This window comes from Schistocerca piceifrons, chromosome 1 (assembly GCF_021461385.2).
Source record: "Schistocerca piceifrons isolate TAMUIC-IGC-003096 chromosome 1, iqSchPice1.1, whole genome shotgun sequence".
Taxonomy (NCBI): Eukaryota; Metazoa; Arthropoda; class Insecta; order Orthoptera; family Acrididae; genus Schistocerca; species Schistocerca piceifrons.
This window is the reverse complement of record NC_060138.1, coordinates 755,136,600-755,150,908: the sequence shown is the minus strand read 5'-3', so window position 1 is coordinate 755,150,908 and position 14,309 is coordinate 755,136,600. Positions and strand designations below refer to the sequence as shown.

At 35.8% G+C, this 14,309-nt stretch overlaps 1 protein-coding gene across 1 annotated transcript; it reads left to right on the top strand.

The window, feature by feature from the left end:
* The first annotated feature begins 2,014 nt into the window (after positions 1-2,014).
* LOC124788338 (telomere length and silencing protein 1 homolog) lies at positions 2,015-12,455 on the top strand. Its single transcript, XM_047255599.1, has 6 exons — positions 2,015-2,226; positions 2,298-2,412; positions 4,950-5,098; positions 7,137-7,352; positions 11,770-11,903; positions 12,048-12,455. The coding sequence occupies exons 1-6, from the start codon at positions 2,096-2,098 to the stop codon at positions 12,224-12,226; spliced, it is 924 nt and encodes a 307-aa protein (XP_047111555.1). The 5' UTR covers positions 2,015-2,095; the 3' UTR covers positions 12,227-12,455.
* Positions 12,456-14,309: the final 1,854 nt, after the last annotated feature.

Here is a 14,309-nt window from a genome sequence, read left to right as displayed (position 1 = left end):
ATATTGTCAAATCTCTGTTCCACTTAATTGTGTTACAGTGTTACTGTAGACGGCGCCAAAGTGGCACGAAAAAAATAACGCCTTTGGAACTAAGAATTTCTTATAGTAAATACAGTAAACGGTTTGCACCATCTGCTTGTCCACTACAATTTTCCATTTTTTTATTTACCCTTCTGTTTTTTGTGCACAGTTAAAATACCTGTAACAATTCGCCACATAATCAAAAAAGTAAACCATACACTATTTACAAAAAAAATTAAAAATACAATATAAATACTCGAATTTTGGAGTGATAAAAGAAGTGACAGCCAACAATTGTTTTAGGTTTTCTATTGTGCTGATTCATAGTGTCGAATCTGTTCTAACACATTGCGTTATAGTGACACTGCATAGTAAACTGTCTCATGTAGAAAAACTTTGATACAAGGCTTTGAGAACTTCCATAAATGAAAGGAAATTAACCAGACTATACATATGAATGTAGCAAGAATAAGTATACACTGACTGGTAATTTACTCAAAAACATGGGGAAATTTATCTAGCACTTGTCTCATAAATACATGGCCATCAAATCAGAGAAGTTATCTCTATAATACAAGAATTTTAATAATGTGTCTCAATATTTTTCAACATATAAAGTGCCTCATATCAGTATGACAGTTATGATACCATATTTGTTGTATATAGCTACGAAAAGAAACTGGTCCAACTTTCACATACCTCTGTTTACACTTTTAGTAGCAACGATATTACACCACAGCTGTTGCTAAAACTCAAATGTGCAGCAGCATGTATGAAACAAGGCAAATGTGTGTAACATTCGAGTTTCACTGTTACTGTAGATTGTAGACAAGCATCTTTGTGACTAGCCTGGTATGTTGTAGAGATGATATTCTATGCATACTCCCTAGAGAAGCATATTCTATGGTGCAAAGATAATTTCGCGATTTTATGGCCATGTTTTTATAAGACAAGTGCAAGATAAATTTGAAAGTGTTTCAGTTAACTGCCAGTCAATGCGTACTTATTGGCGCTATGGTCATATGCAAATAAATTTTATACATGAAATACTGATTAATTTCCTCCAGTTTATGCAGGTTTTGAGAACCTTACTTGTATCTAATTATTTCTAGATGAGACTGCCTGCTATGCAGTGTCATCGCAACGTAATTCATTTGAACTGATTCAACAATAAGAATCAGTGCAACAGAAAACCTACAAAAAATTTTGGCTGTCACTTCTTTAATTACTTCAAAATTCGAGCACTGATCTTGTATTTTTTTGTTCATATTGTATGGTATTATTTTTATGATGACATGGCGAAAAAGATGTTATAGACATTTTATTTATCTATAAAAGCAGAAGGGTAAACAGAGAAAAACTGAAAATAATAATGGACAAGCGGGTGCCGAAAATCGCTCACTGTATTTACTACAACTATTTCATAGTTCCAAATGCGTTGTTTTTTAGTGACACCTCGGTACCGTCTACAGTGCCATTTGTAAAGTAATTAATTAGACTAGAGATTCGACAATATGAAAAGGTATTGTTTGCTGTCACTTCTTGTCCATGCAATGTACATTGTCTCTGGATGAATAAACTACTACTACGACTAATAATAATAATACTTTACCGAGAAAAGTAAATAAAGTGGAATCTGAGCTATGATACTGTGGTGAAAAAGCACAATACCATTGCGCTTCACATCTTTAAGCCTATTTAGTTTCTGGTATCAAAATATTAGGACACGTGTAAAACGCGTAAAGATAATTTCACGATACTTCTGAAGGTGGACTACCTGTAGCAGCGAAGCAACAATACTCAAAATACGTTATGCGCCATACGGGCTAAAACGAGCTGCCCAAAATCACTTTTCTTGAACTACCGAAAAAGGTGTGTACAGAATTCTCATTATGCGCATCCGAATGGTCACTCCAGAGACACTTTTAGACTATGGCGCAACCAGATGTTTTACTGGCGCGAAACACACCCGGTTTTCGTGCCCTGAGGTCTTTGACTGTTTTCAACTTTCTGCATGTATATCTGTGTTTATGTGGTGTTTATGATTGTGAGTTTGTAAATAAAGGGTAGTGAAATGAGTGCAGACACAGATGAATCAAATTCTGCTGATGCGATAATTTTTAAACGTAAGCGTAGAAAACCTTTAAGAAAACGCAACGATGAAGAAATGGAATCCAATGAAAGTGAGGAAGAGGAAGATACAAGGTAACGACTTAACATTTCTCCAGATGTTTGTTTCAACACAGCCTTATTTAATTGATGTTTCAATGCAATAGGAAAAAATTAGAAGAAATGAAGACACTCCAAAAGCTTCGTCAGAGGCAAAATGGTGTCAGCTTGGTCAGCTTAGCCCTTGGAAAGAAAGTTACATTACAAGAAGAGACGTCTGTGGTAAATTACCTACGAAGTTTGTTCCTTGAAGTTAATTAGTTTCATGTTCCATGGATCATTTGTACGATTAATCATAATGATTTGGTACGAGTTATTATACATTGAAATTACACTTTCATATGTAAATACGGCTACATGCTGACTGTTTGAAAAGACTCTTTAAAAAACAATACAGAGGTGAGATGGTAATTTCTACTTACCGTCTTTTACACTGTACAATAACGCTAATTCTTGTGTAGAATAGGTGGAGTTGTCAAGGAGAGACTGTTTCAGTTTGACAGATGGCAAAGTTAAATATGAAAACAAACCTTATATATCACTGTGTAAATGGTCAGAAATTTTTGTGGCAGCATTGTGCAAGCACTCCATATTTGTGCTAAGGACAATCTTAGTGTGAAACAATGAATGTCATCTTTTCGTTTGGTATTGTAATTATATACATCATTGTTCCTTTTGAAGTGCAGTTCATTATTTACAACAAACTTCATGAGGGAACAAATGTACTGTGAAGCAGTAGTCAGAATGTGTAACTACTGAAGCATATGTCTGCAAGATGATCATGGATGAGCACCACATAATATATTTACAGCATGTTCTGAGCAATTAAGCTGTTCTTTCTTACCCTAGAACATTATTCTGTATCACATTATTAAATGAAAAATATGCAAAACTTGTCAGCTTACTGATTTGTCACTACCCAAGATTTGCAGTGATTCAAAGTTGAAAAAGCTTAAATGTGGCTGTTTTAGGAGTTCCAAAATATGTTTTCTCCAGTTTAAATTCTCATCAGTATCGTCATCTACAGCTTTTGAAGTCACCACCATTTTCATTATTCCTCAGCATCTGTTATACTTTATAACTGCTGAAGTAGCTACCCCTACATGTGGAGAATTGAATGTATTGTGTCCTTTTGAAACTGAGAGTCACAGTAATACATACTTTTAAAACATTATTTACCATTCTTCTGTTGCTGTATGTTTTGGACTGATGAAAATACTAGTGTCATCACAGAAAGAACTAACTGTATTTGTTGTATATTATATGGAAGTTCATTTACATATAGGAGAAACTATAGTAGACCTAAGACTGAATCTTGTGGTACCCCATAAGTAACTCTTCCCCCCCCTCCCCCCCCCCCCCCCCCCAGAAGAATCTCTCTTGTTCCATTGGTTGAGTTATAAAATACAACTTTTGCATTCTTTTTGTTAGTTGCGACATTATCCATTCATTGGTGATACCAATTCCATAAAACATCAGTTTATAAAAAAAAAAAAATATTATTCACACAGTCAAATGTCTTATATAAGTCACAGAAATACCATCTGGTGCTATATTGTTATTTTGTGCTGGTAAAATTTGGTGAGTGAATGTGTAAATGGCATTCTCAGTTAAGCAACTCTTCTGAAATCCAAACTGTGATTTACTGAGGATATTATTGTTGCTCAGGTGAGATAGTATTCTAGAATACAATATACTCAAAACTTTTGGAAATGTCGATAGCAAGAGAGGTCAATAGTTATTAACATCTCTCCTGTCACCTTTCTTATAGAGAAGTTCAGAAATGGCATATTTCTGTCACACCATCAAATTACTTGATTTTTAAATACCTTCTGAGAAATTTTGAGTAGTTTCTGTGGTGTGCAGCTGCTGGATCTGTGCATGTTTTTGCCAACAGATACATTTCCCTTTATGACTCACAAGATACTTTAATCCCTCTAGTGATCCATGGTTTTCTACATGATTGTTTAATCTCATTTCTGATTAGCTTATGTGGAAAGCTGTTGTCGAATATGACATGAATTTATCATGAAATAGATTAAATTTTATGTCATCATTTGGTTTATTATAAATTTCATCCCAGGTAGCGTCTCACAAACTGTTTTTAAAAATGATTGTCCTGCAACCATTAATTATTCTAACTGATTTCCACCTAAGAGTATCTGTCCTGTAAGTTACTATCTTATTTATCATAACTGACTGTTCATCGTGATCAGAGAGAGCATTTGGTACCTTGTACACTTAAAACAGTATCGTCCAAGAAAACGTTATCAATAAGGGGTTAGGGTCATTCTGTCTTTAGGAATCCGTGTTGAAAAGTTAATTACTGGGATCAAATTGTAGGGTCCATATGACGTTTCCATATCCTTTTTCCTGTCAGAATCTTTTATAGAAACTACTAAAAACACCATATACAACTGAATGTCTTCTGCTGTGTGACGGATCAAGTAGTAAGGAAACCATATGCCTCATTAACAGTTCAAAATTTCCCATTGGGAATTTATAAACAGTTACAATTAAAAGTGAATTGTTGTTCATTATTAATTCACAAGCACACAAAATCTACCTGTTTTTACATTCTTGAACTTCTGTGTTAATATATGTGTAACAGCTCCTCCTTTCCCATATTAGTTCTACATAAGTTAGATGTTAGAGTGTGATTTTTATATTTAACTTCTGTAACCTTGTGGTTATGAGGTTTAATTTTTGAATACTATAGTCAACCATTATAAGTTAAGTAAGGACTCTTACATTTCCAGACGGATCCATTTAAAGTGAAGACTGGTGGCATGGTGGATATGCAAGCCCTTAAAAGTGGAAAAGTGAAACGTGTTGATGATGCCTACGACACAGGAATTGGAACGCAGTTCTCAGCAGAGACAAATAAAAGGGATGAGGATGAAGAAATGTAAGTTGAAGAGAAATGAGTATGTTAAGACTGTGTATGAATACAACTCCCCTTAACCAATAGAAAGCTCACAATCGAGAGTAAGTGTAGATGGTTGGTGCAAGGCATGAAACTTGAGTATAGTGACTGGACTGGATGAAGGGAAGGGGGGCAGATTTCTTTACACTGCACCTATCCCCATGGAGTCAGTTATATGTGGGACATTGGTTGGTCATCCCGTCCCCAAATACCCTCTGAAATCAGCCAAAAAAAGTATGCACATAGCACTGATATGTTTATGAAAGCTACTTTCCATTGCATTCTATTAGTTATTAGGATCAGACTTACCATCATGTAAATATATATTCGATGAAATGTATATGTGCCAAGATATCTGAATAGCCCTATGTGAGAGGTATGCACTTGGGCGGCATGCTCACTGATGAGGTGGAGAAGATATATTTGTGTTTCAGTGGACAGATGATAGCAACTCTTACACTGATCCATTAGTATTCAGTAGGCTGAATTTCATGTGGAATGTGTGGAATAACAAGCCTTTAATTCCTGTGCTTCATAACAAGCCTTTAATTCCTGTGCTTCACTCTGTCTTTGGTTGACGTACATGGATTTTACGTATCCATGTGAGGGCAGAGCATAATAGACTATGTAGATGCCTTTGTGAGGTTTCTCTGATGTTCTAGACCCAAATTACCCAGTACGTTTACTGTGTGGTTTCCTTTCTGTTATATGGTCTTTCCTCCATGACATGATTGTCTCACATCTACTGCAATCTAATAAGTAATCATTATGCTCTCTCTTCTCCGACCTTTGTATTTTTCATAGTTAGTGTACTGTGTATGAACATATTATGCACCAAAATACTCGGGAATTTTCTCCATTGTGTAATACAACTTTTCTGAATTTAGCTAGAAATTTTAATTTTTTGTAAAGCTTGTGTTAAATATGGACTGATAGTTGGTAATGGTGGATTCATTTTGAAATGATAAATGAGTGAACAAAACAGGTTCACATCTTATTGTAATTACTTGTAGTAAATATGGAGCAAATGTTGCAACAATGAATGTAAGCCTTGGGCTACACTATGCATTAATTTTGTATGGTAGAACAACGCCAGAAATTGCAGTTTTGATTGCTTTTTCAAGTGATCTCATGTATGCTTTTTATTATTTAATATTAATTGGTTATTTAATATCTGTGTTTATGAGAGGGAATGTTTATACTGAAGAAAGATTGAAAACTTCACGAAATGTCCGTCAAAGTGGCTGTGGGGAGGCAAACATCAGCCATCTTTTCCAATGTGTTATCCTTTTCCATAATTGTCAGTTGCTCTTTTACCCTTGATAGACTATAAGTGCTTACTTTTGCTGCTGTGTCATAGTTCTCGTGACCGTTGTTCAAGTAATATAACAAGGAAACAACAGATCCACACAGCAGCTTATCAGTGATGTGGTGTATGTGGCAACACTGAAATAATTTAGACAGTTACCACTAGTATGGGATAGCTGAAGTGTGTTGTGTCACATCAGTTGAAGTGAATATGTTAGTGACTAAAGGGAATAGAGGATGACTTCCTTACTAGCACTACAGTTGTTACTTTTCATTGCTTTAAAGAATAGTGTGATTTTATGCTCATACTTGTACCTCTGCACCATATGTCATTTATCTGCAGGTGAATTATCAGGTTTCCTCATTTTTATCTGTTGTTTCCATCCACAAGTCTCCTCCCCCATTTTATCAGTACAGTCTTCTGTTTCATTCACTAAGAATCCTTCTATTTTTTTCACATCTAATTAACATAACAAGTAGGGTATTTTATATTAATTCTTATTTTTGACAGCCTTCCACCTAAGATACAGAAAATTAAATACATAAACAAAAAATGTATGAAAGACAGTATAATGTCACTTTAATTCAGTTTCATTTCCTTAATGAGACATTGTTTGCATTACATTGTACAACACTACTATATTTCAGTCAGCATGTCATTTAAAGATAGGAAATCTGAAATTCTGTTAACACCAACATTTGTGTTTTCTAGGATGAAATATATTGAAGAACAGTTATCTAAGAGGAAAGGGAAAGTAAAGACAGAAGAAGGAGGTGGAGAGTCTTCTGATCAAAAGTATTGCTCTCCAGAAGAATCTGCACTCCTTGCTGTGCCAGAACATCTCCGAGCCTCATCAACACATCGGTCAGAAGAAATGCTTTCCAATCAAATGCTTAGTGGCATTCCTGAAGTGGACCTTGGCATTGAGTGAGTAGGAATTTACTCATCATTTTACTATTTTAGAAAAGCTTTGAAATGTGTCATAGTCTATTAGTTTTCCATATTTATGAACAACTTTCAGCACTGTTATATTTCACTTTTGTGATGTTTACAGTTTACTTTCTAGTTGCAGTCATTCAAAAACTGTAAGACAGAAATATGCTGTGCACTGCTGTTTCCAAATGGCACTGTTGATCACAGAACGTAGTCTGTTGGTTTTCCCTTAATTTCCAGATGCTCAATTTTGAAGCTTGGATTTGCAGTCTCTTGAAATACACTATATCAGTGGCACTTCTTTTTATCATTGTAGCAGTAATTATACAGATTTCAAAGTATTCAAAACAATTCTGCACCCTTCCCCCCATTTTCAGTCCTTCAGTTGTCTTTTTGAAATTTAGCAGATCCTCCAACTGAAGACTCCTTTATTATTAGACCAAATTTTCTCATTTTAATTTATGAATAAACTTCCTTTGTTTCAGTCAGAAAATAAATTATCAACAAGATAGAAAGTGTATATTCAGGGTAGTGATACTTACGATGCTAAGTCTTTGACACTAACTGCCAGTTTCTACGTGACACAAATATTCAGGTGCATATATGGTTGTGAGCAACATGCTTGCAAGTGATTCATAAACCACTCAGTGGCAAAACTGATGCAGCAAGCTTCCCTTTAGTGTTCTATGAGTCTCATTTCTCCTGATTGTAACCACATTTGCGAGCACTCAGCAGTGTCATCCCCATTGTATCAGAGTTCCTTTTTGTGCTCGCTGGAAGAACCAGCTGCACACTCAGTGGCTTATGGGTCACCCACAAAATATGTAAAGCAGTAATATCCTTGCAAATGGTTCATTAATCACTCTGCTTGCAAATGTGTACACATCTTTACTCCATTAATCTGAAATCATTAACCCTGTAGGCTATCATATCCCCACCCAAATTCTGGCATCCTAGAAGCCAATTATTGGACATCATATATAAAATACTAGTTAATTGCTGAAGTGTTTTTAAGAAAGTTTCAGAACTCACCCCTGTCCATGAAAGCCTTTTGCCTTCACATAATACTAGAAGTTGAAATCTGGTTGAATAATGAGATAGTAAGTAATATAACTTCTAACAGAACATGAAAGTCATAACTGAAAATAGACATGGGGTGTATACAGCTTAACTGGAAATATTGGGTCTAACAAGATAAAATTAAATCTGGCTGTGAACTCTTATGGTAAGGAGTATTTGCGGACATGAATTAATAACAGTGTGTTTCTGCCAGCCACCAATCATTGGGTAATTCAAAGCGACCCTTCACCTTTCATCCCTCTTGTTCTCTGCAACTATTTCAGCTTTGTTGCAGTGGTGAACAGTACTGACACAAATTGTTGAATCCCTAGAGATATGCTAAATTTGAGGGTGCAGAGGAACATTGTATTCTTCACACTAGGAAACTTCACCACACATGGTTTTAACTATACATGGTGAATCTCCTAAAACTTACATCACAGATATTGTGAAAATGAAAAGTGCTGTTGATGTGTGGTTTTCACAGAAGGGATCAGTAGTCGGGGGCTCATATTGTTAGCCAATAAATAGATTGTAATAATTCTTAGAAAGTGTTTCTTTTTTGTGCAAACATACACTTTTTTAAGTGGAATAGTGCCTGTTGACATTAACAAACTAAAAGTAGGGTAAATTAGAATGTCAGTGGTGTTTGTCGCAGGATTCTTGTGCGAGTTGTTTACAAGATATCGTATTGTGCAAAGTTTGCAGACCAACACTTGTTTGTGCCATTCAACCTGCGTAGTTGCTTAGTCCGATGTTATTATACTTACAGTGTGCTTATGTCTTCCTTAAGTGCATTGTGACTAGCCAGTCAGTTAGTGTGTGATCATGATTGAACTATGTGATTTTCCAGTGCTGAAAAGCTGACATGCTTGTGTTGTGTGGAGAGTGTAGGGAGAACACAGTTCATTCTTGTACAGAGTATGCACCAAGATATCCCAGTAGACATCAACCATCTTGGCAGTTATTTATCAACCTTTTCAATCAGTTACATGAAAATGGTAGTGTAACATGTAGCCAATGTAACAGAAGGAAACAAGCAACAACAGAAGAGCGGGAAGTTAATGTCCTTTCTGTTAACACAGTTGAATTGCACATTAGCTCCCAAGCAATTGCACAAAGAAGTGGCATGAGTCAGGCATGTGTCCTACACATTCTCAATCCCTATCACATATCTCTCTCCATCAAGAGCTACATGGAAACGGTTATGAGACTCACGTTACTCCCTGTACATGGGGATTAAGACAGGATACTCCAGATGTATCTTGTATCTTGTTTAGTAATGAGGCCACATTTACCAACCATGGCCATGTAAACTGCCGAAATGTGCACTGTTGGTCTGTTGACAATCCCCATTGGCTTTTTCATGTGGAACATCATCCATGAAGTGTGAACGTGTGATAGTGCCTCATGGTCCGATGTAAGGTGGTAAATGTACAAACTGGTGTCCGTCCATTGCAATACACCGTTGACAACAACATACAACTGAGCGACATGCCAACTTTGCTCTCTAAGATCATCCGGTGTGTGTGGTCTCACAGTGTAAACTGCATTCTTGAGAGTACCCCACAGAAAGAAGTCTAGAGGAGTTAAATCTGGAGATCGAGTGAATACTCCACAGCCCCTCTTCTTCCAATCCGTATGGCAGGGAATGAACAATTGAGAAATGCTCTTACATCCAGGTGAAAGTGAGGTGGCACCTCATTCTTTTGAAAGTAATAATCTTCATTTCCAAACACAACGCTAACACCAGGAGTTATCATTTCCAACATTTCCAAGTACGAGTCGTCTGTGATAGTGTTGTCAAAGAAGTAGGGCCTGATTACCTCTCTAGAAGACAGACCACACCAGACTGTTACTCCTGATAGATTAACGTGCCTTTGCTCAGTTATGTATGGATTCTCCCTGGCCCAGTACACGCAATTATGGCAGTTAATTATTCCGTCAAGTTTAAATGTCACTTCATCTGACCAAAGAATTCGATCTTGGAAACATTGCTCTTCTTCACATCTGTTAATGAACCTTTCACAAAATTCGCTTCGCCTATCAGGATCATCCTCGTTAGAGCATGGAGAAGTCCTGGAATGCAAGGCTTAAAGTTCTGAGACCGCAAAATTTTATGAACACTGCTTCTGCAGATCTCAGTCTCACGAGAGAATTTCCTCACAGATTTCTTCAGGGATCATGTATATGCCTAGATTACTGCATCAACACTCTCATTGTCTGTTGAACTTCTCTTTCATCCCCTATGTCCCTTCTTCATACAGTGCACCATTCCTTTTACTTCAAACTTATCTCTGATTATTGTAATTGTTAATCTTGTCTTCCAAATTCAACTCTCCAACGTCGGCATACCACACTCACATTCTCTGTATTCCAGTAACACTTTAGCACCCATTTCCATTGTTCAAACAATAACACTATGTTTGCTGACAATCCTGAAACAAAAGAAAGCATTGTTATGTTTTTCACCGCCTTCTAAATTATTACTCAGAAGAATTGTATTTCTGTCTCCTTTATTAAAATAGATATTTTGTTTCAAAGTGTGTATACATTATTTTGGGTCACCCTTAATTTTTCACAAAAATTACACTTTCTAAGAATTATTACAATCTATTTGTTGGCTTACAGTATGAGCCCCTAACTATCAATACATTCTTCAAAAATTGAGCATCAATAGCACTTTCCATTTCCGTAATATTTGCAAGTTATAGGTGATTCCGCCTATATGTTAATATTAGGCATTTATGAAAAATGTGGAAATAGATACCGTCTGCAAATTAACAATCACTTTTGATGTCAGTTGTTTTATCGCATTTCTTAGTTAGCTCGGGTGAACTGCAAAAACAAATAATAATAATAATAATAATTTCCCTTAGTTTCTGGTTTCATTGTGTCCAAATTTGCACACTTTAATACAAATTCACTCCCACTGACCAGGACTTACCTTTCTCTGTTGTACATTCCACAGTTATTCCCTTCCTATGGTTTTGACGTACTCAGTGTCTTCATCTTACTGCCCATTTGTTTATTGCTACACATGATAAATTAAGACAAAAAGCGCTTAATATCTCACACTTAAGCAATAGTAACTGCAATCAGGCACTTATTTCAACCAGTGTTTTGTTGTATCTGTTATGATCCTGTTTACTTTCTCCATTTCCTTTTCTTGTTTCACTGATTACAATTTATATTTTTTTCTCCTTATTGTATGCCTTCTCTCTTCATTTCTCTTAGCTATTCTAACATTTTGTTCGGTAATAATGAATTTAGCAAAGATTTGAGGTCTTTTATATGGATAAGCAGTTTAAAATGATATCAGTGAAACAATTCTGTGTATTCTTTCTCACAGTGCAAAAATACGTAACATTGAAGCTACTGAAGAAGCAAAGCTAAAGCTACTTTGGGAACGCCACAGCAAGAAGGATGCTCCCTCACAGTTTGTTCCAACCAATATGGCTGTTAACTTTGTTCAGCATAACAGATGTAAGAGGCAGTATATATATAATTTTGCATAATAAACAAGTTTGTCATACTGCACGGTCTCAAATTAGTCAAGCATACAATTTTTAATTTAATGTTTAAAGCACAACAAGTTAGTGAATAATCTCATTCTCATCAATGTTTCAGTTAATATTGAAGATCCAGAGCCACCTAGGAGAAGAGATAAACATGTAGAAGAAAAGAAGAAGGCTGTTGTTGTGGGATTAAACCCAGAAGAGAGGGGCAAACGACAACGGGACAATGCTGAAAAGGCAACAGATGATTATCATTATGAACGATTTAAAAAACAATTTAGGCGTTATTAGTATGTGTATTGAGAACCTCTAGCTGATTTAATATTGTCTTGAAGTAAGTTTTGACATGTTAAAATATTTAAAACGATAGCACTATGACCAAGTGTGACGAAAGGAGATTAATACTATTATAACAGCAGCGGACACACTGAGTAGTTCACACAGAATCCAGTAATATATGTTTAATTTTGTAAAATAACTTTGTTTATATAAAATAAAACCCTTTCCCTTTTTAAGTAAATGAAAGCTTTCGTCTTGTTGACTGATAAGATGGTAAGTTGTTGGTTACCGTTCTGTTGTTTATTGCATGACATTTCAGAATAATTTCTATTATAATCAGTGCATCTTTCAGATTCATTTCTTAAACATTTTTTCTAAGTGCTTTATGGCAGCTGGGTAGTTCATTGCCTCTACACCAGCAGGAACTGTTCATCTGTGGAAAATTGGTGCAGTTTGAGCATAATTCTAAGTTGTGGCAACAAAGCAAAATCATATGGGCCAAAATCATAGATGACTAGTGACATAAATTTTTATCAGTGTACCAAGAAATTATTGCAAGAAAAGAACACGCTATTGGATCTCAGTTATGGATGGACGGTTGTAAGGACCTGTTTAATTTGGAGCAGGCATTGTTCCTCATACCACATCCCGTTTTTGAGAGATTGAATCCTCTTCACTTATGAAGTAGAAAACTGATTTTTTGTCTTTTTGAGGAACAGGGGTTTTCAGACTGTAAAGTTCAAAGATTCCCCTGTGATAACACATGATACACACTACTTTTCTTTAGGGGTGGGAAAAATTGACCAGTTAAATCAATACTACTATTTTAGTTCTGAATAATCATTATTTTTTATATTTGTTTGGTCTCAGTTGTAACAGACGTTTTTTATATTTTGCTAATAAGTGATTAAAAAAACTATCAATTACAGTTTGAGTCACGACTGATGGTGGTCAAGTTTAGACTTGTTCTGCACACCTATGCCATGCATTCTTTGACAACCAACAAGCAGTCAGTAGTGTTCTCAGCACCCTGCTGTGAATGTCAATGTCTTAGCCATTGCGGGCATTAAATGTGATTGTAGTGAGTGTATCATGGGGCTTCCATTAAACACATTCAGATACATTGTACTTTTATTTTGGAATCCTGGATGGCTCTATTAAATATATCGTTATACTAAATGCAAAGCTTCCTCTTACAGAGACTATATCAGACACTGCATCTCCTTTCTTATTTTCATTTTGAAATAGAGAACTACATATGATGTCTATCACTTATCATTATTTACTTCATTCAAAGATAAATCCTTGACTAACTATACTGCAATCCACAGTACAACTGGAACTGTCAACATTGTGATCATCTTGTGTGAGTGGATAAATAAACTTGATGTGAAGAACAAAATTTTAATGCTCTTTAATATTTGGAGTGTCATAATAAGAAACTATAGCACTTGCAGAAGATTGTAGCTGTGTTGTAGGATAGAGTGTGGTGAGAAATATTTGTTAAGATAAAAATTTAGTACACTGTGCCCTTTCTGAGTTAATCAGAATTGAATTTAGTCGATCGGGCCATTGTGTGTGCAATGTCAGGAGGCTTGACAAATACAATTATTGTCAGTTGACCTAATAGCATACACGGTAGCACAGGAGATTGCTCAGCCTTCTGTTCAGGTTTCATTCGTATTACCATTCCATTCCAATTTTTTTATCGGTCTCTTGTTCTGTTTTAGGAAACCAAATGAGGAACACATTTGACAACACCGTCTCTGGTAGGCTGCTTGAATTTGCACACGCAATGGCTTCATTGACTGACTTCGATGCTAATTAACTCTGAAACAGTGCAGTGTATCGAACTTTTTTCTTAACATTTATTTTTCAGCACAACCTACCCTGCGACGTGTGTACAAGCATTTGAGACTGGTTCTGATCACCTATATTTTGTTACAAGGAAGGAGGCTACATATCCCATAAAAATTTCAGAAAAAGCAGTGTTTAGTCTCAGTTATGTTATGATTGCACACTAAATGGGTCAGCACAAGAATACATCTGTAAAGCATGGCATCTGCCTCCAAATCACCACAAAATTTGCGCCATC

What these genes read in the sequence shown, in the direction of transcription:
- LOC124788338 (XM_047255599.1), top strand. Translation starts at nt 2,096, where the DNA reads ATGAGTGCAGACACAGATGAATCAAATTCTGCTGATGCGATAATTTTT. An exon ending in TACAAGAAGAGACGTCTGTG is followed by an intron (nt 2,413 to 4,949) that starts GTAAATTACCTA and finishes TTACATTTCCAG; the next exon opens with ACGGATCCATTTAAAGTGAA. An exon ending in AGGGATGAGGATGAAGAAAT is followed by an intron (nt 5,099 to 7,136) that starts GTAAGTTGAAGA and finishes TGTGTTTTCTAG; the next exon opens with GATGAAATATATTGAAGAAC.